The 25643-nt window shown below is 43.1% G+C and overlaps 1 protein-coding gene across 1 annotated transcript; it reads left to right on the top strand.

Moving 5' to 3' along the window:
- Nucleotides 1-1167: 1167 nt before the first annotated feature.
- DNAJA2 (DnaJ heat shock protein family (Hsp40) member A2) lies at nt 1168-15805 on the top strand. The gene is made up of 9 exons (XM_044761135.2): nt 1168-2243; nt 3425-3484; nt 3786-4009; nt 6826-6906; nt 7156-7289; nt 7769-7965; nt 13030-13174; nt 13304-13431; nt 14023-15805. Exons 1-9 carry the CDS (start codon nt 2166-2168, stop codon nt 14212-14214), a joined length of 1239 nt encoding a protein of 412 aa, XP_044617070.1. The 5' UTR covers nt 1168-2165; the 3' UTR covers nt 14215-15805.
- The last annotated feature ends 9838 nt before the right edge of the window (nt 15806-25643 follow it).

Genomic DNA, 25643 nt, shown 5'->3' with positions numbered 1-25643 from the left:
AACAAAATAAAAATATGAACTGGGGTGACTGATGTAGTCAGGTAAAAAATAATTTAAAGCTAGGGAGGGAATTTACCCAGCTACTGTTTACTAGAATATCAAAAGCTAAAATTGAACCAAGTGAGGATTTTCTTTTTTCCCTTTGCAAAAAAAAAGAAAAAAATTGAGTAAAACTGGAACAGACAGAAAAGTCCAGCTCTTTTTGACTCTTTATGGGCAGAAAGAAATAAGATAAAAATAAGAGAAACTATCTGAAGGTTGCAATGAAGACAAAGTTTTCAGTTCATATTCTCATGTGGAGCAGGAACCGATGGAGGAAGAAGAGAGTATGGAAATTGTCAAGCAGGGACATCTGGACAGGTGAGATCAGGAGCAAGGACTGAGGGCATTCCACACAGGCCGTGGAGGAAGCTGGGGAATCCCACTAGAAAAGCCAGCAATTTAAATGAGTAAAGACAATGAATAGCGATGTGGAGACAGCCTACAGGCAAACAGGCAAAAAGCAACTGCTAATACTTGGTTTTAGCTCCTGTGCTAAGCACTTTATATGTATTAACTCTTTTAATTCTCAAAACAAGTCAATGATATAAATACGATTAAATCCCATTTTACACGTGAGGAAACAGCCTCAGGAAAGTTAAGTACCTTGTTCAAGGTCACACTGTTACTCAATGGCAGAGCCAGGCCACCCACACAATCTAACGCCACCACAACTTGATGCTGCCTCTTAGGAACATGTCAAAACGTCAAAAGGAAGCGGGGAAACGGAAATTATTGAGGCCTTGACTGCATTCAAAACCAGACGTTGTGGGGCACAGGAGGTGGTATTTCCCCTAAGGAACCTACAGCCCATTAAGGGAGTTCAGACTCACACCAAAATACCATTCAAACTGCACGCTGGACCTGTCTACAAAAGGCAGCGGCCCGGAGCAGCGTTCACCAGGTTGTGGAATCAAGGGAGGCTTCACAAAAGAGCGGCTTTTGCCACAGAGCTGGAGGAAAGGGGAAGAGTGAGGCGGCAGAGGCAACTCCACATCAACTCCTCCCCAGTGTGTCCAGAATACATTTCAAACTTGTTGGCATGGTACTCCAGGCCCTGCACAACCAGGTCTGCAGGAACGCCAAAGGAGGGTGCTGGGAGACGCGCGCGCCGGAGCCCTCCCCGCCGGCTCAGGCCCGCAGGACCAGCACCTCTCAGCCCGCTGTCCCCGCGGGTCCTGGGAGGGCGGCAGGCAGGCACCAGGCTTGTCCTTTGCGACCCCCCTCGCCCGCCCAGGCGTCTGCGCATCGGCGCCCGCGGTCGGGGCGCAGCGAGCGAGGTCCGAAGCGAACGTCACCCGGGGGCTCGGCCGGCCTGGCGCCAGCAGGCCCGCCGACGATGGCCAACCGCGCAGCCGTCCAGCGAGCCGCTCCCGGGCGGCGGCTGCCTCGGCGCGGAGGCGCAAGCCGCAGACCCCGGACCAGGCCTAGCCGCGGCTTGGGAGTTCGACGACGGGGTTCGCCTCGTCACCTGCGATGCTGTGACGACGCCTTGAAAGGCCTCTGTTAGAGAGACACCTGAGGACAGAGGGAGCACGGCGCGCAAGATGCGGCTCACTGTCGTGCTCTTGGGGGTAATAAGTATGCAAATACGCTAACACAGAACACCCCGCCCCCCGCTGCTGTTTCTCTTCGTAAGCCCCGAGGGAGCCGGCCCCAGAAGGTCCGCCGGCGGCGTCTCAATCTCCGAGCAAGACCCCGGCGGGCCGAGCGGGCCTCCTGCAGGAGCCCGGCCGACGTTCTCTCCCGCCGGCCTCGAACGGACCGACGGGGCCGCCTCTTCACCCCTGGGCGCCCGCCAGAAACGCCTCGGGAGAGCTCAAGTCCAGGCGAGCGCCGCGCACAGGGCGCCCTCAGGTGCTCCGGCCCGGCCCTGCCCGGCCCGCGACCCCGAGGGCCCAGATCTCCGGCGCCGCCCACGACCCCGACGGCCCGGGCCTGGAGCTCGGGGGCGTGTCCGCGCAGCGACGTCACGGCGTGCCGTGCGCCGGGTCAAAGTTCAGCCCCGCCCGCGCTTCCCCCTCGCCGTCTCCCTCGGCCTGCGCCGCTGCCGACGCCGCTGTGGGCCCGGCTGTGTTCCGTCCGCTCCGCCGCTCCCCTGCCCGAGCGCTGCCCGGCCGGCCGCCATGGCGAACGTAGCCGACACGAAGCTGTACGACATCCTGGGCGTCCCGCCCGGCGCCAGCGAGAACGAGCTGAAGAAGGTACTGGGGAGCGCGCTGGCTAGGGGCTGTGAGGGACGCGGGCCTGCGCGGCGGGGGCGGCCGCTCCGGGCCCGGGCTGGGGGCGGCGGCGGCGGCGGCGAGACCGGCCCGCGGGGCCGCGCACGCCGGCCCGGGCTGACCTTGGGCCCCCGGCCCCGCCCGCCCGCCGGCCGATGCAGCAGATAAAACCCACCCCTGCGCAGACACGACGAGAGCGCTTCCTTCCTGCCCCCGCGGGCGCCGGGCGCGCCCGGCCGAGGTCACCAGCCTGGAAAAACAGGTCAGGCCGCGGCGTCCGCGCCGGGTTGGGGCCGCCTCCGCCGGCGCCCGGGTGGCCCTGCGCCTGCACCGCCCGCGGGCCGGCGCCGCGGTGAGCCCGGGCCGGCCGAGCGCCCGCCGACTGAGGAGCACGGCGGCCCGGCCTGGCTGCCCGCCGCGCTGCGCCTCTCTAGGCTCGGGCTTCGGAGCGCTGGAGGCGGCCGGCCGAGCCCCAGCGTCCTCCCGGCGCTCGGCTGACCCGGGTTCGAAAGTGAGAGGAACGAGCGCGCTCCCCGGGCGGCGGGCCGGGCGGCCGAGCGTGCGGTGGACTTCCTGTGAGCCGGCCGGAAGTGCGGGGCCGACTTATGCAATCGGCGTGTCCGCGAGCGCCGCGCGGCCCGGGGCCGCGGCTGCCGGCGCGGGTCGCCCGCCGTGTGCACTCGGAACCGGCCTGGGGCTTGTCGTGCGGCCCGATGGCGCAGTCAGCGGGCGTGCAGGGGCGGTCCCGCGCGGCGAGGGGCCCTGCGCTCCGTGTGGGTGGGAAGGCTCGGCGCTCTGCGAAGCTGCAGCCGCTTCCTCGGAGCTCGTGGCGCCGTCTTGGTCTAGTTGCTGGCCGTCGGAAACCTTGGACGATGGTGAAGATGCGGAATGTGTCAATGTTTCCACAGAGAAAACTGTTACGTTGTTTGTATCGGATTTGAATGTAACCAATTTTCAAGTGTAACTGCTGTCTGCCTTGTTATATTAAAGTAGTGAGCAAACAGTATTGAGATGGAAGGATGCCAATCGCAGGGAATAAAAGGTATCTTTGGAAGGTTATGATTTTAGAATACTGCTGCTGAGAAAAGGGGAGGTTCGGTTAGTACTCTCAGATCTCTAAGCCGGTCTTTGTATCTAACCTTTTCTTATCATCGTTCCTACAGGCCTACAGGAAGTTAGCCAAGGAATACCACCCTGATAAGAATCCAAATGCTGGTGACAAAGTAAGTTGAGATTTTTTTCCATGAAGTTTCAGGTTTCAACTTAAATTGCCCTCCTTGAAAAAAGAACTCTGAGAAAAGTCTATCTCTGTGCACAGAGCCAAATGTTTATGTCAAGATTATTTTGGTCTTGTGATGGGAATACTGACATTCTGGGCGCTGGTGGGTGGGAAATAAGCAGAATCAAACCAAAGGGAGCTTGTAGCTTTCATTGGAATTAAGTGGATTCTAGATGCTTGTAGCCTTTCCTCACGCTTTTTTATTTGAAAATTCAGGTGTTTTCTTTTTTCCTTTTTCTTTATAGTTTAAAGAAATAAGTTTTGCGTATGAAGTACTGTCAAATCCTGAGAAGCGCGAGTTATATGACAGATATGGAGAGCAAGGTCTTCGGGAAGGTAGCGGCGGCGGTGGTGGCATGGATGATATTTTCTCTCACATTTTTGGTGGGGGATTGTTTGGCTTCATGGGCAATCAGAGTAGAAGTCGAAATGGCAGAAGAAGAGGGGAAGACATGATGCATCCACTCAAGTAAATATCTTTTTCTTTTTTAAAAAATACTAAGTACTGTGTTTTCAAGTAGTAATACTCAGTAAAAGAGAAGGACATTAACAATGTTCTATTCTTCAGAGGAAAAAATCTTCTGTTTGTCTTACTGTCCTCATTGGGTGACTAAGTTGAATTTGATGTTTGTATTTTGCTGCAGATCTTGAAAGATTATTGGCATTTTTGCTAAGTAGGAAGATGGTTTTGTTATATGCTTCTGAGGCTACTTGTTACCATTTGATTTAAAATTTCATTTATGAAGTTTCTTTTCTTTGACGTGTTTAAATCTTCCACATTATTTTATTTTTGAGGAAGATCAGCCCTGAGCTAACGTCTACTGCCAATCCTCCTCTTTTTGCTGAGGAAGACTGGTCCAAGGAACGTCCGTGCCCATCTTCCTCTACTTTATATGTGGAACACCTACCACAGCATGGCTTGTCAAGCCGTGCGAGGTCTGCCCACCCCACCCCCCATCCAAACCGGCAAACCTTGGGTTGGGCCACTGAAGTGGAATGTGCGAAGGCAACTGCTGCACCGCTGGGCAGGTCCCGCTAGTTACTTTTTATTTAAAAACTTAGAGAGCGAGCGACTGTCGGGCTAGTTTGTTTACTGTTACAGTCAGTCATTACTTGATCCTCAATGTGAACTCTCCTAAATTGGTTTCCATGGAGCTTGCTGGCTTCAAGCCTGACGTGAACCTGCCAACATATGAGTAGCATCTGACCTTGATCTTAGACTGCAAACCCCTGAGCCCTCTACAATATGAAAATAGCTGTTTCACTTTGCAAAATTTGTGAGGTCTTTTATCCTGTTAATTTTTTCATGAACCAATGATGATTTTACTAGCAAATGCCAAAGACTGAAGATCAAGTGTCTATTTAAAATAATTTCCTATTATCTAGTTTATACATTTGAGATTAGAGGAACCTAAAGCATAATGTTAGTTACATTGTTTGAGTCTCATTCTTAAATTTGTTTGTATTTTAAGAGTTTATCCTCAGAAATAAATTATCATTTGGATATCATTCCAAGAGTGGTACTCATGCTGTGTGGGTTAGTTCTTTTGTTTTTCTTTGATATAGAAATGGTCTAAGAAGTAAATAGGATTGAGAGAGTGTTTGCTGTACCTTGTAATTCTTCATGTTCTCCTTAAAAGTTTTTTCATATGGTACAGTAAATAAGGTTTCTTTTTAACATTATTTAAAATTTCCCTGTTGTTACCTTTCATTTTGGGTGGCTTTACAGTATTCCATTCCATGATTTATTTAATCATTCACCTTTTCTGTGTGCTTCTGATGTTGCCAGTTTTTTCTGTAATATTGCTGCTTTGAGTATCTTTATATCCAGTTTTGTCTCTTCTTGGCAGAGATTCTCAGGCAGGCATCAGTGTTTTAAGGCCGATAAATACAACTAAATTGCCTTGTAGAGTATTGTGCCAGTTTAGCCCCACTGGTGAAGAATGCCAGCTTTGCCAGACTGTTCACCTCATTTTTCCTCCCTTGGCCATGTTTGTTGGATTGAGGATTTTTCTGGCCTCTTAGATAATGCTTTTGCATACTAGTTGTAATTTAGTATGTAAATGGTAAAAGACTTAGGTATTTTCTGTAAATGATTTGGTTAAAGGTTCTTACTAGGAGTATAAAAGACAGATGCAACCAATTGTTTTTGTCTAAGGTTAAACTGTTGATATGTCATTATTTGGAAATGTTGGTAATGTTTTGTCCATAAGTGTTCTTGTTCTTATGATACCTAGAATGTATAAAAGTTTTAGCTTAAAATAACAATTTTGAGAAAGTTTGAATATTACAAAATAGTGGGTTTGCAAAATACTTTTAACTATTTTTTGTTTCTCTATTTTAAAGTAAAATTTTACTACTAAAGAAGATTTTAAAACACAATGAGAAGGGTAAAACCAAATTAAATACGTTGCTGCGAGATCTTGAATGAATAGTATTTGTGAGACTTTTGATAGGCATAGATCTTTTTTGAGGTTAGTTTGGAAATGATTGGTCCTGTAATTCAGATATGTTATATGAATAAAGGTGAGTTGGGTTTTATCAGTTGTATATGTTTAATAGGCTTTTTAACTCAATCTTTTTGGGTCATAAACCCCTTTGAAAATTTGCTAAAAGTTGTTCAGGTAGACAATTTTGCTTATAATTCAGTGAGTTCTTCAGACATCTAAAACTTCTTGTATGCTTGTTATTGAAAACCTGTTCTTTTCCTCCTCTCTGTCATACTGTAGACAAGGCCACTTGTTTTTGAGACATATGCAATCTAAATGCCTCCTATACTTGTAATATAACTTTGTGGCCTTTCTAAATTGTCCTTGGAGAGAGCAGGGCCTCATAGAGCATGGACTCTGGAGCCAGAAGCCTGTGTGATCTTGAGCAAGTTACTTAACCTCCCTATGCTCAGTTTTGTCTTGTAAAATGGGGATAATAATTGTACCTTTTTCAGAGGGTTGGATTACGTGGAGGGCTCCTGCCTGAGGCGAGAAGAAGATTGTGAAGCTTGAATTTGTGCAATTATCAGCTTTGTCAGAAAATGTAGTACAGCAAATTGTTGGCCTGATCCTGTAGGTTCTGGCTTTGAGCACCATATATGCTGTCCGTAGCCATGAAATGTTTCTGCTGATTTGAGCCACAAAATAAAACCTTAGTCAAGTTGACAGTATAAGGTGTTTTTTAATTCTTTGTTTTAGCAGATTATAGTGAAATTGCTGTATCAGCTGTCATTTATGTTTTGTATTTAAGAGAACTTGGCAAAATGTGATTGAACCTCATTCTTTTTTCCCCCAGAGTATCTTTAGAAGATCTGTATAATGGCAAAACAACGAAACTACAACTTAGCAAGAATGTACTCTGTAGTGCATGCAATGGGTAAGTGTTTTGGTTTATGATATAAATTTTATCTGTTCTTTCAGTGGCACATTTAGTCTATACCAGGTGAAAATTGTTCATGATTTAGAACTAACTACCCAGCAAAGAACATTTTGTGATACCTCTGAAAGCCAGTTTAAGTACCATTCATTGAGTTGAAAACGAAGGTGAAAAGCACAATTCCTGTTTGTCATGGCTTCTTGGAATGGTCTATGGGCAAAATCTAATTTATGCTTTTGATTGCTTTAGCCAAGGTGGAAAGTCTGGAGCTGTTCAGAAGTGTAGTGCTTGTCGAGGTCGAGGTGTACGCATCATGATCAGACAGCTGGCTCCAGGAATGGTACAACAGATGCAGTCTGTGTGTTCTGACTGTAATGGAGAAGGTATGCATGCCAGTACTTCTCTGGTTCTATGTTGAAATGGATTGGGAATGCAGAAATTGGAGAGGCTTACAATTTTTCTTTTTTAAAGTGTGTTTGTATTCACTTTATTAAAGAAAAATGTCCAGGGGCTGGCCCAGTGGTGTAGCGGTTAAGTTCACACAGTTTGCTTCAGCGGCCTGGGGTTCACCAGTTTGGATCCCGGGTACAGACCTAGCACTGCTTATCAAGCCACACTGTGATAGGCTTCCTACATATAAAATAGAGGAAGATGGGAACGGATGTTAGCTCAGGGCCAGTCTTCCTCAGCAAAAAGAGGAGGATTGGCAGTAGTTAGCTCAGGGCTAATCTTCCTCAAAAAAATGAAAAATAAAAGAAGTTCAGAAAGTTTATTTAATGAATAAAGGCATTATCAAGACCTATCTTATTTAAGACTGCGGTATGGTACTCTTGCTGAAAGTTTGAATGACGTCTCTTTCCAGGAGAGGTAATTAATGAAAAGGACCGCTGTAAAAAATGTGAAGGGAAGAAGGTGATTAAAGAAGTCAAGATTCTTGAAGTCCACGTAGACAAAGGAATGAAACATGGACAGAGAATTACATTCACTGGGGAAGCAGACCAGGCCCCAGGAGTGGAACCAGGGGACATTGTTCTTTTGCTACAAGAGAAAGAACATGAGGTAATTTCCTTTTTGTTTGTTTTATTCAGAAATAGGTCTTGCATGCAAGATTAAGGCTAGATCTTTTGGGTTCCATGCAGTAACACTGGACATAGATGAAGCTGTCAAGTAGTTGGGCTGAGTTCATGAGAATTGTCTTGTTAATTTAGTACAAGCCTTTTTCAGAGATAACGCAGGTTCGGTGCCAGACCACTGCAACAAAGTGAGTCACACGAATTGTTTGGTTTCCTGGTGCATATAAAAGTTATGTTTACACTATACCGTAGTTTATTAAGTATGCAATAGCATTATGTGTAAGAAAACAATGTACGTATTTTAATTTAAAAATACTTTATTGTTAAAAAATGTTAACCATCATTTGAGCCTTCAGCAAGTCGTAATCTTTTTGCTGGTGGAGAGTCTTGCTTCAGTGTTAATGGCTACTGACTGATCAGGGTGGTGGTTGCTGGAGGTTGGGGTGGCTGTGGCAATTTCTTAAAATAAGACAGCAGTGAAGTTTGCCACATTGATTGATTCTTGCTTTCACGAACAGTTTCTCTGGAACATTTGATGCTGTTTGATAGCATTTTACCCACAGTAGAACTTCTTTCAAAATTGGAATCGCTTCTCTCCCTCAAACCCTGGTTTATGTAATATTCCAAATAGTTTGTTGTCATTACAAAGTCTTTGTAGCATCTTCACCAGGACTAGATTCCATCTCAAGAAACCACTTTCTTTGCTCATCCATGAGAAGCAGCTCCTCACCTGTTAAAAATTTTATCAAGAGCTTGCAGCAATTCAGTCACATCTTCAGGCTCCACTTGTAATTCTAGTTCCCTGGCTCTTTCCACCACAGCTGCAGTTACCTCCTGCACTGAAGTCTTGAACCCCTCAAAGTCATCCATGAGGGTTGGAATCAGCTCCTTCCAAACTCTTGTTAATATTCATATTTTGACCTCTTCTCATGAATCATAAATGTTCTTAGTGGCATCTAGAATGGTGACTCCTTTCCAGAAGGTTTTCAATTTATTTTGCCCATCTCCGCCAGAGGAATCACTATCTGTGGCAGCTGTAGCCTTACAAAATATATTTTTTAAATAATAAGACTTGAAAGTTGAAATTACTGCTTGATCCATGGGCTGCAGAATGGATGCTGTGTTAGCAGGCATGAAAACAACGTTAATCTCATTGTCCATCTCCATCAGAGCTCTTGCTTGGGTGGCCAGGTGCATTGTCATTGAGCAGAAATATTTTGAAAGGAATCTTTTTCTCTGAGCAGTAGGTCTCAACAGTGGGCTGGAAGTATTCCGTCAACCATGTTTTAAACAGATGTGCTGTCATCCAGGCTTTCTTGTTCCATGTATAAAGCACAGGCAGAGTAGATTTAGCATAATTTTTAAGGGCCCTAAGATTTTCAGAATGGTAAATGAGCATTGGCTTCAATTTAAAGTCACCAGCTGCATTAGCCCCTAACAAGAGAGTCGGCCTGTCCTTTGAAAGTTTGAAGCCAGGCGTTGATTTCTCTCCAGCTGTGAAAGTCGTAGGTGGCATCTTTTTCCAATATAAGGCTGCTTCATCTACAATGAAACTCTGCTGTTTAGTGTAGCCCCTTCGTTAATGATCTTAGCCAGGTCTTCTGGAGAACTTGCTGCTTCCCCTTGCACTCCTATGTTATGGAGATGGCTTCTTTCCATAAACCTCATGAACCAACCTCTACCAGCTTCAAGTTTTTCTTCTGCAGCTTCCTCACCTCTCTCAGCCTTCGTAGAATTGAAGAGAGTGAAGGCCTTGCTCTGGATTAAGCTTTGGCTGAAGGGAATGTTGTGGCTGGTTCAATCTTCTAGCCAGACCACTAAAACTTTGTCCATATCAGTAATAAGACTGTTTTGTTTCTCATCATTTGTGTGTTCACTGGAGTGGCACTTTTCATTTTCTTTAGGAACTTTTCCTTTACACTCACAACTTGGCTGACTGGCACAAGACATCCAGCTTTTGGCATGTCTCACCTCTCAACATGCCTTCCTCACTAAGCTTAATCATTTCTAGCTTTTGATTTAAAGTGAGAGACGTTGGACTCTTCCTTTCACTTGAACACTTAGAGAACATTGTAGGGTTATTAATTGACCTAATTTCAGTATTTTTATGTCTCGGAATAAGGCCCAAGGAGAGGGAGAAAGACGAGAATGGCCAGTTTGGCTGGGTTGGTGGAGCAGTCACAACACACACAACATTTATTGGTTTAAGTTCACTGTCTTAAATGGGCACAGTTTGTGGCGCCCCAAAACAATTACAGTAGTAACATCAAAGATCACTGATCACAGATCACCGTAACAAATAGAATAATAAAAAGTTTGAAATATTGCAAGAATTACCAAACTGTGACACAGATGTGAAATGAGCAAACGCTGTTGGAAAAATGGCACCAAGAGACTTGCTCAAGGCAGGGTTGCCACAAACCTTCAATTGCAATAAATCGAAGTGCAGTGAAGCAAGGTATGCCTGTGGACCAACAAGGTAGGTGCAGTCAGAAGCACTGTAGAAGCAGTCACTTTTGGTCACAGCTCAGCCATTGCACTGGAAGCTTAAGTCGTCCCGTTGACTCTATCCCAGTTTCCTTGTTCATGAAAGTGAGGGCGTTGGACCAGGCCATCTAAGGCCCCTCATTTTTCACTGTGAAAATCCTTTGATGGGTGCTAAGTGGACAGGGCTTTAGTCCTCAGTGCTGCTCTGTTGATTTATTTTACATATTAGACATCCAGGTGAGCTTTTCTTGAAAGAAAATCTTCTACAGTTTAAAAAAAAATTTATTTTTTAAATTTCTGATGAATACGTATTGTATCTGTTATGTACAAGGCAGAATGAACTGGTCTGACTATGTGGTCTAAGGTATGTTATTTTGCTTATACCATTGCACCTCTATTTTTAATGTGCTGTATAATATACTGTAGATCTTTATTCATGAAGGATGTATCTGGAGCTCTTCACGAAACAACCCTGTAGTATAATCACCCGGATTCTTGAATAGAGAAGCATTTGGCAGAGTTCTGCTTTGTACTTGATCGCATTGACTCAGGTTCCTCTGAAAGTGTTTACATCACAAGTCAACCACTTTTTTAGTTTACATTAAAATTTTCTCCCATTTGATGATGATTTCTACAAATAAAGTGAATTTTAAAAATCACTTCAATTATCCAATAGAGAATAAAACCATATTGAGATGTAGATTCTGGCAATTTGATTAGATTCATTCCCTCACTGGGTTGTGACTTGCTCTCCTACAGTAGCTTTTCTCAGGGTATACTAGTCAAATTTCTTGCCTTAGCAAAGCTATAAATTATTGTGTGTATCTTGGCTCTTCGCAGATGTTGCCGAAGCTGCAAATGGCAAGGGTCTCCTAAATTGCTAAAAAAAAATAGGAGTAATTTCTAGAATTCTGCCTTGGGGTCTTGTAGGTTGAAATATTTGTAACTCCTTACAAGATTTTCTATTAACTGGCATTTTAGCCACTTCTTTCTTTGTTTAATCTTGTCTTCCATGTACAATACTGTACAAGGCATAAAAGGCAGAAAGATAGAAAGACAACCAAGTAATTGAGACGTTTATAATCTGCTCAAGTATAGAGTAAAATATATTGTAAGATGGTATAAACAGGATGTGAGTGTTTTCATTGATCTATCATTGAAACAGTTTGAGGATAGTAATCAAATGATGTCTGACAGTGCAGCAGAGGGAGGGTAGTGAGGAAGTTAAGAAGTAATGCTTATTTGGAGGAGAGTAGAGATGACGTTTTTGAGTTGTTGGTACATCAAACTGATGGTGAAACCTTTTTTAACCACTCAGTTCAGTCTTTAATGTTGCCATATAATTAAATTGAGATTTTCAAAATAAAGACCACTGGATTTGGAGACAAGGGACTTAAGTTGTGACTCTCTAGCTTTGGCCTCCTTGGGCTTAGGTTTACTTGCTAAAAACAAAGGTGGTCCTCCCTTGGAAGGATATTGTAGAATCAAATAAGAGAATGAATAAGCTGCTTTTCTTTCTGGGGCTGTGGGGAGGCATTTGAAAGTAAGTCACCTCTTAAAATTGTTGGCAGCAGTGGAATTACATGGAATTTCCAACAGACAGCAAATGTAACTGGTTGTCTAAAGTAGAAAATAGAAGATAGTAAAGGTTAGAATGGAAGTTCATCTAGTAAGAGGTCAAAGGTTGTTCCTTGGTTTTGTTATGACCAGTAAAATAAATTTGAGCCCAAGATGAAATTTAGGCATCTTATTTAATTTATACCACTGAAAATATTAATCCTCTGAAGAAAACTTAACTAGTTTGAACTAGTTCATGAAAAAGCTTGTTATTTTGTTTTTGGCTTTTTTTTTTTTTTTTTAATCCCAACACTTGTGCTTGTGAAGGAATTGTGAGGCCATGAGATTAGGGTGGGTGCTGGTCTAAATCTTCTGGTTTAAAAACATTCACTTTTGAGAGTGGTGTGTCTTAATGTGTATGCATCTTTCAGTACAGCTGTGTGCATGTTTTGGTGATCTGGCTACCATTGTGCATTTGTACAGCAGAGAAGCACAATATTTGGTGATGTTAGTCCCTCCTCTATATCTATACTTTTGTTTTTCAGAAATTATTATAGCTTTTACTGGCTTAGTATTACTGATTGAGCTTTTTATGTTGAACTTGGACCCTCCCCTTCCCCTGTTAAGACCATGTCTGGGGAGCACTCTAAGATGAACCTGACCTATGGAATCCCACTGGCCTGCTACACGTTTTTGCTCAGAGGCAGGGTCAGGAAATGGGCCTTAATTGCAGAATATACCTCGTTCTGTTTTTGGAGCCTCAGCTGTGCCTTATGAGCCATTGTTTTCCCAATTCCCTTGCTTTTCTGATGGAAGTTTCTAGCATATTACTTGAGATTAGCTAGGTTTCCTTACATAAATTTAGAGAATTTAAGGGTGGTGGCAGTTTGGCTTTTGCAATGAATGGTAGAATTAAGGTTTGGAAATTGATTCAGGGAACACAGCACAAAAGAATATGGCTCCATAATTAAAAAAAAAAAAAAGTTTTTGTGTGCTTGATTTGTAGGTGTTCCAGAGAGATGGCAATGATTTGCACATGACATATAAGATAGGACTTGTTGAAGCACTCTGTGGATTTCAGTTCACATTTAAGCACCTTGATGGACGTCAGATTGTGGTGAAATACCCCCCTGGCAAAGTAATTGAACCAGGTAAATCTTGATTTTTGTCTGATTCAGGACTTTTACAATTTGTAATTTTTTATAGTAGGCGACTCTCAATATTATCGAGCATCTTTCTTCTTGGGTAAAATTCTTAATAGTTTTCTCTTTACTTAATAGGATGTGTCCGTGTAGTTCGAGGTGAAGGAATGCCACAGTATCGTAATCCCTTTGAAAAAGGTGATCTTTACATCAAGTTTGATGTGCAGTTTCCTGAGAACAACTGGATCAACCCAGATAAGCTTTCTGTAAGCATTCCCTAAGTTTGAGCAGTGGAAGACTTCAAGTTTCATAATGGTTGTGTTTCTTTGTCATTTTTCCGTTTGTTTTTGGTGCTGAGATCAGACCACACAATTTATAACATTTTGCTTTTCTAGTATTTGAGTGGTTAATGGGCTGTCCTGGTTCTTAACTAAGATGAGGATTGCTGGTATAAATGTTTATAGGGCCAAATAGGGCATGTAAAAAAAGGAGTGCAGTGGACTGGGTGTGAGAGGATTGGGACACCCTGGAGAACAGATCCCTCACCTGAAGATCAGGGCGACTCCCCAGCCTAGCATGTCCTGGTTGTTCCATGCAAGAAGGCATGTCTTCTGTGAAATTTTCCAATGTTTAAATATTGGCAACTAACCCCAGTTTTTTTGTGTTCTGAGTACTAGATGGGTTGCATAAAAGATGTCTGCAGATTTTGCCTGTGGGTCATCTGTTTGTGATCTCTGGCTTAAAGTGCAGACTTATCTATTTAAACTCTCGAGGAAGCATACACCTTCAATTGTATCAAAAGGGGAGTTGATGAAGATATCTTAGAACTAGGCTTGTTTTTGTTTGTTTTCATTAAGGAACTAGAAGACCTTCTGCCATCTAGACCAGAAGTTCCAAACATCATTGGAGACACAGAGGAGGTAGAGCTTCAGGAATTTGATAGCACTCGGGGCTCAGGAAGTGGTCAGAGGCGTGAAGCCTATAACGATAGCTCTGATGAAGAAAGCAGCAGCCATCATGGACCAGGAGTGCAATGTGCCCATCAGTAAACTCTACAAACGAATTGCACAGGTGGATTTTCTTTCCACGTTTGCCTGGTTTGTCTCCAGCCGTCCAGCTGGAGTGTCTGGTCAATCCAGATGAACTGATGGACATCTGTTGGTCTGTGTGTAACTTTTAAAATTGGTATAGTATCTACAGAGTGTATAATTTAAACTAACCACAAAGCTTTACATCTTCATTTCGACTGTTCTGTAGCAGAATAAAGCACTTGAAAGGAAACAAGACTCCCTTTCACACGTGGGTTATAAGTTTCAGTCCTGGTATCTGTGCTTGATTTTTATCAGTTTTGTGTAGATTTTATGTTTCATATTTTAAATTCAAATCCCACATTGTAAAGTTTGTGTACAATTTGTCCTGAAGCTTTGTGTTTGGCTGCACCTGCATAAGCTGCTACAAATAGAATAAAGAATTTCATAGCCTGTATCTATCATTTAGATGCATGGAAAAATGGGCTTTGCACACAATGGGTTTGGAGCTGACTGGGAACAATGGAAAAAAAATAACATTAGCTGTGGTTGTAAGCTTTCTTTTTCTTTCCTTTTCTTTTTTTTTTTTTTTTTTACCATCTTGTGAAAGGTTTCTGAAACTCGATAATAAAAAGCAGTTGGTGTAAATTATTCTTTGTGTCACATTTTTAGAAGAAGGCATATTTTGAACTGTAAAATGTATCCTTAAGCAGAAGAATGTATCCTTAGTTCTGGTTCTTGAACAGCCCTTAAAAACCCATTGGCCTGAAGCTTATGCTGCAGGCACATGCCCGTTCTGTAGTTTTAAAAGGCAAAAGAAAGTTTGATATGTTGGTAGAAACAGGCTTTATTGGCTTCCATTGACGCTTGTAGAGTCAAGGACATGTGAGTTATATACTCGTAAGTTAGGATCCTGAGCGTTTGGGCCAGGTTAATCTAGCCTCTGTATCTCCCCACCACCCTTTAAAAATAAGGTAACAGCAAATCAACATGAGAACCATGTCTGCATAGAACCTGTTAAAATGCTCTGTTTTCATTAAATGTTAAGTTAAAGATTCTCTGTCTCCATTAAGTTCAATATTTGAGATTGGGGGAAGCATTGATTATTACTTATGTTTTGTAGAAAAGTAAGACAGGCTGATAGGAAAAAAATCAGGTAAAACTACTATGAAAAGGATGTTGTGTTGCACTTCTTTCCATCTTCTATTATCTTCTTTTCATTCCCAGGGTATTTTTAGAACACACTTTAATTTTAGGGAAAAGAGACCTCAGTTGTAAAAGAACAAATCGGGGGAAACTGAAAACTAAAAACTGAAAATGGATTATGCCGTCCCTGAGCCTAAATATAATTCTTGTAGTTTATTTCTAGGTCTCCCAGAACCTGAATGGAAAAAAAGGGTGTCCTGGCATTAACCCAGGCCTGAGGTTTAAATCCTTGCCCTGTCCACTCTACCTCCATTGTATGAAAAGTAGTTGACAACCAGCCTGGGCAAAATTCAGCAGCAGAGTAGCTTTGTCTCCATGGTTACTGCCCCACAACCACTTTGAGCGTAAGAGATGCAGTGGCGATACAAAGTTTGTAACCTTTCCAATAAAGGTTTCTGAAACATGAGAGTTGTTCAGTGTAGTCTTTTCTTTCAGTCCTTCTACCCAGGTTTTTTTTACTGTAGCAAAGAGAACCGTATGGAAGGGGAGTAAAACCTTGAGAAGATCTGTCGCTTCATTCAGTCTACTTGCTCTACTTAATAGAGCCCCTGTCTGTAGAGAATAGGCATATTTAGTAGAATCACAATCTTATATAACAGCTTTATTGAAATATTCATATACTATTAAATCTGCCTTCTGAAAAATGTTCCTCTTGGCTGTGACAGTTCTCAGATTTTGATGACTTGGATGATTTTGAGGAATACTGGTCATATTTTGCAGAATGTCCCTCTGGGTATTACATGTGTCGAAGTTGTTTCTAACAGTACTAGTTACAGGAATGAACCAGTATAATGTTTAAAAGAAAAACGTTTCCTCTGCTCAACAGTCTGACACGACGTGGAGTTAGCACAGGCCCCACAGGTGAAGGGCTTGCTTAGTCCCGCAAGATGCCCCAACTTCAGACACCAATCACAAGCCCCAGGCTGTCTCCTGTACTAAAACCAACTGGTTATAAATTAGGGGTACCCGCAACCCCTTGTCAGATTTAATAATTTACTAGAGTAGCTCATAAAACTCAGGAAAATACTTTAATTACTAGATTGCCAATTTTTTAGTAAAGGATAAGACTCAAGAACAGCCAAATGGAAGAGGTGCATAGGGCAAGGTACGGCGGGGGGGGGGGGGGGGGGGGGGGGGGAGGGGGGGGAGGGGGAAGGGATGCAGAGCTTCCAAGCCCCCTGCCAGGTCACTCTCCCAGCACCTTGAGCTGTTCACCTACCCGGAAGCTCTCCAAACCTCATCGTTTAGGGTTTTTATGGGAGTTCCTTTACATAGGCATGGTTAATTAAATCATTGGCCACTGGGGATTGGCCTCATTCTCAGCCCCTCCCCCCTTCCTGGAGGTGGAGGGCTGGGGCTGGAAGTTTCAACTCTCTTATCCCTTGGTTGATTCCTCTGGTAACCAGTCCCCATCCTCCAAGAGTCATCCCACTAGTATAAACTCAGATATAGTTGAAAAGGGCTTATTATGAATTAAAAAAGACACTCCTCGCACCCCATCATTCTGGAAATCCCTAGGGTTTTAGGAGCTCTGTGCCAGGAACTGGGACGCAGACCAAATACATATTCATTATTCTATCTATCACAGTATCACAGTGTTATTTCAGTGAAACACTTCAGCACACATGCAGCATGTTAAAAACCACAAAGGCACATGTATAAAAGTTGCTTCTAACGTTCCCACTTACATTAATGAATCAGTATAGTGTTATTTCAGTGAAACATTGAGAAACCTGGCTCCCGCCATCTGCCAACCATCCGCTTAGTTGTTCGGTTCCAGTATCCATGTGCAGTGGCATCAGAATTGTTAACCCAGGCCCACGTGGGAAGCAACGTTACCAACCAGAGTGCAGTGCTGTATATAGTTTCTCTTCCTTTAATTGTACAGACTCCATTTCCAAAGTCACGGAGCTCAGCACCTTTTCCCTCACCACCTTCAGTGAGATTGTTTCATATGTCTGTGATAGATTGTGTTGTTGCACTCCACATTCCATCCTAGGACACCCCCCCAATGGCTTTTAAAAATATTCATAATTAAGGGTCACTGTGCTGTAACATCAGTCTGTTTTGACAAATGCGTAGTGTCGTGTATCTACTATTACAGTGTCATACAGAATAGTCTCACCACCTAAAAAATCACTTGTGCCTCACCTATTCAACTCCTCCCTTGTCCCCTCCTGAACCTGTGACAACTGCTTCTTAGTGTTCTGCCTATTCTAGAATTTCATATAATTAGAGTCATGTAGTATGTAACCTTTTCAGAATGGCTTTCTCTTGCAGTATGTATTTAAGATTCATCCATATGTTTTCCTGGTTTGATAGCTCATTTCTTATTATTGCTGAATTAAATTCCATTGTATGTATGCACCACGGGTTGTTTATCTCCTACAAGACATCTGATTTGCAAATATTTTTTCCTATTCCATGGGTTGTCTTCACTTTCTTTACAGTGTCCTCTGAAGCACAAGGATTGTTAATTTTGATTAAGTCCAATTTATCTATTTTTTCTTTTGTTACCTGTGCTTTTGGTGTCATATGAAGAATTTTAACCAAAATTTGTAACATGGGAGATGACCTGCAGTGCTCACTGTGGTGTAGTAGCTGCTTTACGTACAGCAGTCATTTGGCTCTGGGAGTAGATAGGACATGGTGTCTGGTATCTGATGCCGTCTGGCAACTGATAATTTCCTTGGGAAGCCCACATGAAGTTACTGTTCAACAATTCTATCAGTGAGGTCTTGTGTATTTTGCCCCAAGTATTGATTATACCCACTCGTTTTCTTGCCTCTCCTTGCCAACCATTTACTTATGCCACATTAAGTTAGATCCATAAACCTAGACTTCCTTTTTCTAGCATGCCACCTTGGAAGCTTTATATTCTTTCAGTGTTAAGTAAACACATTTTGTATTAATATAAATAGCTGGAGTTTGCGTATAATCTAATAACTACTCTAAAAGTGTTGTGATTAACTCATCTCCAGTTGCAAGGGATTTGATAAAATTCTGAAGCCCACATAATCTGGCACAGACTTATAAGAACATTGATAGTATGATTCTTGTTTGTCATTAATTTCTGAAAGTTCAGTTAAATCTCTGGTCAAAGTGGACCAACCAGACCAACCACCATGAGTCTGGCTGAAAACACTGGAAGACCTGACTTCTCAGCCATAGGAAGAAAAGGACCCGAGAAAGCTCTTTGGCAGTGGTAGGGTGAGAAGCTTCAATCCGTGATGCATTTTACCAGTCTGCGTGAACAGCTAATCCCCTCTTGTGATCTACAAATTATTTTTTCTGTTAGGAAGGCAGTACATGGTCATTAAAAAACCAAACGGAACTATATGACTTGGAGAAATGAATAATCCATTCGCCCTGAAATCTCACACTTATGAGTCTATCAAGAAGAACAGATTTGTTTTTACCAATTTCTCATGTGTGGGTGTGTAAAACTAGGATACAACTTATTCTACAGCTTTTCTTTGGTTTTGTTATTCCTTTGCCATCTTCGCAGACTGATACTCAAAGATCAATGTCTTCTTTTTAATGATCTCAAAGCTCTGTTTGGATGAACCATTGTTCAATCTTCTATTGATATTTGGATTGTTTCCAATTATTTCTTATTATGAACAAAGAAATGGATAACATCTTCACAAATATGTCTTTGTGCGTTTGTACACAATGCACAGATTACAATGTTAAGCTTCTAATGCACAGAACACTGGCACATAGTAGAAAATAAATAAATATTTATTGAATGAAAGAAGTACCTCCTGATCATCCAACTGTAAGATCTGGAGGGTCTGAAATAATGACCTGTATCCCTGAACAGGAACTCTACGTACATACATCATATATGCCTATTAGTATACCAGAATCGAGGGACGGAACCAAAACGTGTTTAAAATGAACATAGTCCAACAGTTAGACACCAGTGATTTCTCAACCTCTTTACCACCAAGGACCACATGATGAAATATTTTGCTTGCCAAACAAGTTATGATTACAATCATTCATCACTTAACAATGGGGCTACGTTCCGAGGAATGTCTCGTTAGGCAATTTTGTCATTGTGTGAACATCATAGAGTGTACTGAAGGGGTATAAAATTAGCCACCCCAAAATGTGTCTCCTTAACATGAGGATTATTTTAGGCTGATTATTTTTAAGAAACAAAAGACTCAGAAAGTTTTTCTTGTTACTTCCCCCTTAATTGCCTAAAAGAATTCAGATAAAAAACCTGTCTCAGGAAGTGAGCTGTCACCTTAGCACGATGTGAACCGGGTGGTAACAGGGAGGGACCTAGAAAAGCCTGTTTGTGGGCTCCCCTCTGTGTCTTCTGTTTCTGTGACCAAACAAACGCTTGTTTTCCAAATGTTTGCTCCTTTTCATCTACCTGTGAACTGCCTTCCTTCCCTTTGAAGTCCCTCACTCTCCCCGCCCCCAACATCTTTTCTCTTTAGCTGAGGATGGTATTTAGGGTGAGGGCTTCAGCTATATCGATGAGTTACTCAGTTTTCCTGGGTTTCTCCCATGTATGCACATTAGTAACTTTTGTTTGATTTCCTCCTGTTAATCTGTCTCATGTCACTTTAAGTCTTAGACCAGCCAGAAGAACCTAGAAGGGTAGAGGAAAATTTCTTCCTCCCCTACAATGCTTACACAAACCTAGATGGTGTAGCCTACTACACACCTAGGCTATAATTTTATAGGAACACAGTCGTATATGTGTTCATCGTTGATCGAAACATCGTTATGCGGCGCAAGACTGTGCTTACATTTTTACTTTATTGAGCCACAATTTTCAGTCCTGAAAGCTATGACATAACTCACAGTAGAACCAAAGCCATAAAATGGGGATCTATGTTGAAAGTAGTCTACTTAACTTCGGAAGACACAAGATTCAGTCAAGGAGAATGTCCTTGCAGACCACCTCCTAAGACACTGCAGGTACTTTTGCAGTGAAGCACCCAACTAAAGACAGCCCAGTACCCAGCCTCATGTACTAACCCTGATGTCACTGGGAACTGAGCTTCCCTCATGGGAACTGATGTCAGCTGGGCTCAAGTCTCCAAGCTTCTGGCTTTGTTCAGGCAAGTAAAGGTGGACTCTTCAGAGCTCACCAGGAGGGTTGAGCTATTCCTTCAAGGCCATAGCTAATCCTCTGTCTCCAACCCTCTTGATGACCAGGGTCCAGGACAACGTGGTGACACCTCATCGCATTTTCTTTCTCACCTCATTGATCCAGGAATGTCTTACAGCTAAAGCTCCTTAGGTCCTCTCTGGCTTGATCCTAGATATCAGTCAGTAGCTAGATACCCAGATCATCATCCTAGGAAAGACAGACACTGTTGGATCTCCCCTGTGCATCCTCGCAGGCTAGAGATGTTCACTGTAGTGGGCTCACTATGAAAATTTATGCTTTGAATATTTCATTTTTTGCTATCAAAGAAGAGATTCAATTATTGGTTAGGCTCTTGTCATAGCTGATGCTTCAGAGGTGAGAAAGTTCCAAGACTTCAAGGATAGAGAAGCAGTGCTCCACGGGCCAGCTCTGCCATCACTCCTTTAGAAATCCTCTGGCTTCTTATTTTTAGGATGGCTTTGATCTCAAAGAGTTTGTCCACAGAGTTTCCTTGTTCTTCGTCATATTTACTCAAGAGGACTATTGACTAAATTTGTTCAACATAAGATTCCTCAAACTATTTAATATTCAGTCCACATAAAATCTTTAGAATGCCTTTGCAATTGGTATACATTTTTTATCTGACCAAGACATTCTAAAGCATGAGTACATAGTGGTTGATTAACGTTCTGCTAACACTGACCAGTCTAAGACATCTTGGGATTACAATTAACAAAAATACACCAGAATTCATAAGAAGAAGTGAGGCACATCTGAAGGGGGAGTAGTCCATAATACGTTTAGTATCATTGAAAGTCCAAGAGTCTTGATCCATGGACAATCATGGGTCCAGAGGTCTGCCTAAGAAGTTACAGTTGGAGGGCCAGCCTGGTGGCATAGCAGTTAAGTTCGGGCACTCCACTTCGGAGGCCCAAGGTTTGCTGGTTGGGATCCTGAGCATGGGCCTACACACTCATCAAGTCATGCCTTGGTAGGAATCCCACATATACAGGAGAGGAAGATGGGCACAGATGTTAGGTCAGGGCCAGTCTTCCTCAGCAAAAAGAGGAGGATTGGTGGCGGAGGTTAGCTCAGGGCTAATCTTCCTCAAAAAGAAAGAAAGAAATTAGAGTTGGCACGAAGGAAATCAGCTTATAAAGAAGTAAAACCTCGGGGCCAGCCCTGTGGCTGAGTGGTTAAGTTCTTGTGCTCCACTTCGGCAGCCCAGGGTTCCCCCGGTTCGGATCCTGGGCGCAGACCTAGCGTCGCTCATCAGGCCATGCTGAGGCGGCATCCCGCATAGCACAACCAGAAGATCCTACAACTAGAATATACATCTATGTACTAGGGGGCTGAGGGGAGAAGAAGAAGGGGGAAAAAAAAAATAAGAAGCAGAACCTCAGCACACTAGCTCCCCAGCATGCAGCACGTCCTTCTTTAAGGTCCTGAGTTTGAACTCCTGGTATAGCAAATCCACAAAAAGAAAGAACCTCTCTCTGTTCCAGCCACATAGACAGGATCCTTGGTCCAGGCTAGTGACTTCATTTGCTTGCTTGAAGAGGACAGAAAAAACAGACTATGTCAGGCGTGTTAAGGGCTTATAATGGGCATCTTTTGTATTTTGACTACCTTCATTCAATCCCCTCTCTTTGTGTACTTATCCTCTGGTTGCCAGGGGTCAGCAAATTCCAGTCCCCGGGTCAAATCTAGCCTACCACCTGTTTTTGTAAATAAAGGTTTTTGGAACACAGCGAGGCTCATTCTTTTACATATTTTCTACACTGCTTTCATGTTTCATTGGCAGGGTTAAGTAGTTACAGTAGAGACCAGCAAGGCCTAAAATATTTACCATCTGGCCCTTTTCAGGAAAAATTTGGATACTTCTGCTCCAAGGAACCCCCACCTTCCTTACTCTCAGTTCTTTTGAATTACAGCCAGTTGGAGTTGGGTTTTCTTTCACTTGGTAACAAGTTGAGTCCTACCTAGCACAAGGGTGCCCCAGCACAAATGACTGTGTCTCCTGGCATGGCTTAAAACACATGTCCAGAGCAAGGGTCCACTCTCATCACAGATGTACAGGAACTATGTTCCTTTGACCAGAAGCTGCCGTTTGTTTTCTGTCAACAGGATCAAATATTCAAGAATTTCCCAGAAAATCCCAGGTGTATCGTCACTATTTGGTAACGCCCAATTTATAAATATACTGATAGTGGAAAAGGACAGATATATAAATACATATTTGGTGAGAGAGCAATAGTACTGTGGACTAACAGGCTTAGCTACTTGGAAGCTTGCTGCCTCCACATCTCAGGGTGTGGACAGTGTCATAACCACCAGCCAAGGTCGTGGAATGATTGATATGTGCCAGGCTCAGTTGGCAGTGTTTTACATCTGTTGCGTTATGTGACACCCACAATCCCATCCTGTAAAGTAGAATTGTTATCACCTCAGCTGATAGATAAGAAAGCCAAATCTCAGAGACACTAAGGAATTTCAGAAAGGTCACGTGGCCAATAAGTGATGAAGAGAGGATTCCAATTCAAGTGCAAACTCCAAGGCCCACGCTCTTCCGCTTGATGCTAGCCAACCAAGTCAGCAACCCTGTAAAAGCAGCTCCTCTTTCTCCACGCTTCCGGCAAAAGTCCTGGGAGGGACTGTCATTGGCCTGGTGTTGGTCATATGCTATCCTTGAACAAATCACTGTGGTCAGGGTCACTAGGCCTGGGTCACATGCCCAACTGTGAGGCTGAGGTGGAGCCATTCTCACCTAAATTACATGACCTGGGCAGTGCCAGTGTCAGCATTTCCATATAGAAAGGCTTGAGACTGGAAGGTGACAGCATGTTATGTGTTTGAGTCCCTTCAGTTGCCCACCTTTGGCAGGGGGAAGGTGGGCAGGGAGAGGCATGGAGTTGGTGTTGCCTCTACTCCTGGCCTTGGTGCTTCTGTCCTTTTCCATTGTCATCTTTGACCAGCTGACGTGTCAGGAGGTCACCCCTAGAGCACCCCTTCTGACAAAGAAATGTATATCTATCAGGGAAGTGACTCGTGGGGCAGCTCCTGGGCCCAAGGAACCCTCCCTTAGGATCTTGACAACCTCTGAGGCAAGTCAACTGTTAAACATCTCGATTTCCTTCCCTGCAACCTTGTGAAAGAGTCTGAGAGAGATCTCAAAGCCAGTCAAAGAGTCAAATAACCATAAGCCTTCATATAAAATGAGAATGTTCCAGAAAGAATCATCTGATGGCCAAAACCTGCCCAGGGAGCAATGAAGAAGCAAACAGGCTCTCCCCGGCTAGACTCTACTGCGCATGTCCACCCCCGCCCGTTCCCTCCTCAGTGCACAGATTGACTGCCTACAGCCCTATAACCGGTATGTGTTCATGTCTATTTAATCCACCACTGTCCATCTGAGTAAGAGGGCTCAAAGACAAGGGGCTCTGTTTAGTGTTCCTGGGTATCGGGCGTTGCCCAGGAGCTGTGTGCCAGATGTTTTGGACTTTCATCTTACAAAGCTGAAATGTGACATTTGAGATGGGCTTGGCTGCTAAATTAGCGGGCATTTGCTTTAAAACAAAAACCAAAACAAAAAAACACTGCCCGTGGGGATCCCATAGGAGACCAGCTCCCCCCGGGGCTTAAACATTTTTTCAGCTGGAATTTCCCCTTCTAGGCCTTCATCTGAGGGGAATGACGGCTGAGTGACAAGACTCAACAAAAGAATGTTGGTTGACAGATTGTTTATGATGGTGAGAAATTTGAAATTACCCGAACATCTCCCATTAAATTTTGTTACATCCATTAGGTGCATAGAATGTAATTATTAAAAAACAATGTTGTAAAGAGTGTTTTATGACATGATGTTAATTATCTCACAGAAAATGCATTCAACATGATACTGTTTTTAAAATATATGCCTGCACAACTCTTCAGATAAGGTATACACAAAGTTGGAAATAATGATTTTCTTAGCGTTTGAGGTTTATAGCTTCTTAAAAATGTTTTTATTATGAAAATATACACAAAAGTAGAATAATGTAATACATACATTGCCCCAATTCATTAGTTATCAATATTTGGTCACATTCACACCATCTATTTTTTTTTAACTGACCGCTCATTCACCTGAAGTTTTTTTTGTTTTTTGAGGAAGACTGGCCCTGAGCTAACATCTGTGCCCATCTTCCTCCACTTTATATGTGGGACGCCTACCACAGCATGGCTTGCCAAGCGGTGCCATGTCCGCACCTGGGATCCGAACCTGGGAACCCCAGGTGGCCAAGAAGCGGAAAGTGTGAACTCAACCACTGAGGCACTGGGTGGCCCATCTCCTGAAGTTTTTTAAGGCAAATATCAAACATCACTGAATTTTATCTCTACATACTTTGATATGTATCTTTACAAAGGACATTTCTTACATGTTTGCAATGCCATTATCACACCTAACAAAATTAACAATAACCTTTTGTATTCTGTACTTCTCACATTATACTCATATTTCCATGAGTGATATTCTCTTCTTTTTTCTTATCTGTGTTTTCTAACTTTTTTACAATAAACATAACATCTATTATTAAAAAGCAACAATTAAAAAATTTTAAATCCTTTGACTTACACATTTTTTCCGGGAACACACTGATTACATTAAGCAATTAAATACTAAATCTGATGGGTCCAGCAGTGCTCTAAAGACAAATAAGGGCTTGCAACTTTTTAGCACCTTAATGATTCTTAAGAATTCGTCTTAAGGATTTGCCAGCTTAAGCATTTTAGGACAAAACAACATTAAGGGGGAAAATCTTTTGTCTTTAAGACAGGACAGAGACACAGACTGAGAGAGACAGAGAAAGTGAGAGAAACTGATTTCCGTAATCAGATACTATTTCAGTACAATGCAATCTCAAGTTCACCCGGCAGGCCCCTGCTCCCTGCTCCAGAGCCACGCTGCCATCTTCAAGGAGTCAAAACCAGCCCCGCCTCACCCAGTGCTCTGACCAAACTGGCAACAGCTGTGGGTAGCTGGGGTCACACTGTTTCCGCCTCCCCTTTTCTAAGAATCAAGCTGAGCCGTTGGTTTGAGCATCTATAGACCAGCGTCTCTCGATGCATATACCCACACATGCTC

The sequence above is a fragment of the Equus asinus genome, chromosome 28 (genome assembly GCF_041296235.1).
Source record: "Equus asinus isolate D_3611 breed Donkey chromosome 28, EquAss-T2T_v2, whole genome shotgun sequence".
Classification (NCBI taxonomy): Eukaryota; Metazoa; Chordata; class Mammalia; order Perissodactyla; family Equidae; genus Equus; species Equus asinus.
The sequence above is the reverse complement of the archived record's forward strand: the minus strand, read 5'-3'. Positions and strand labels throughout refer to the sequence as shown.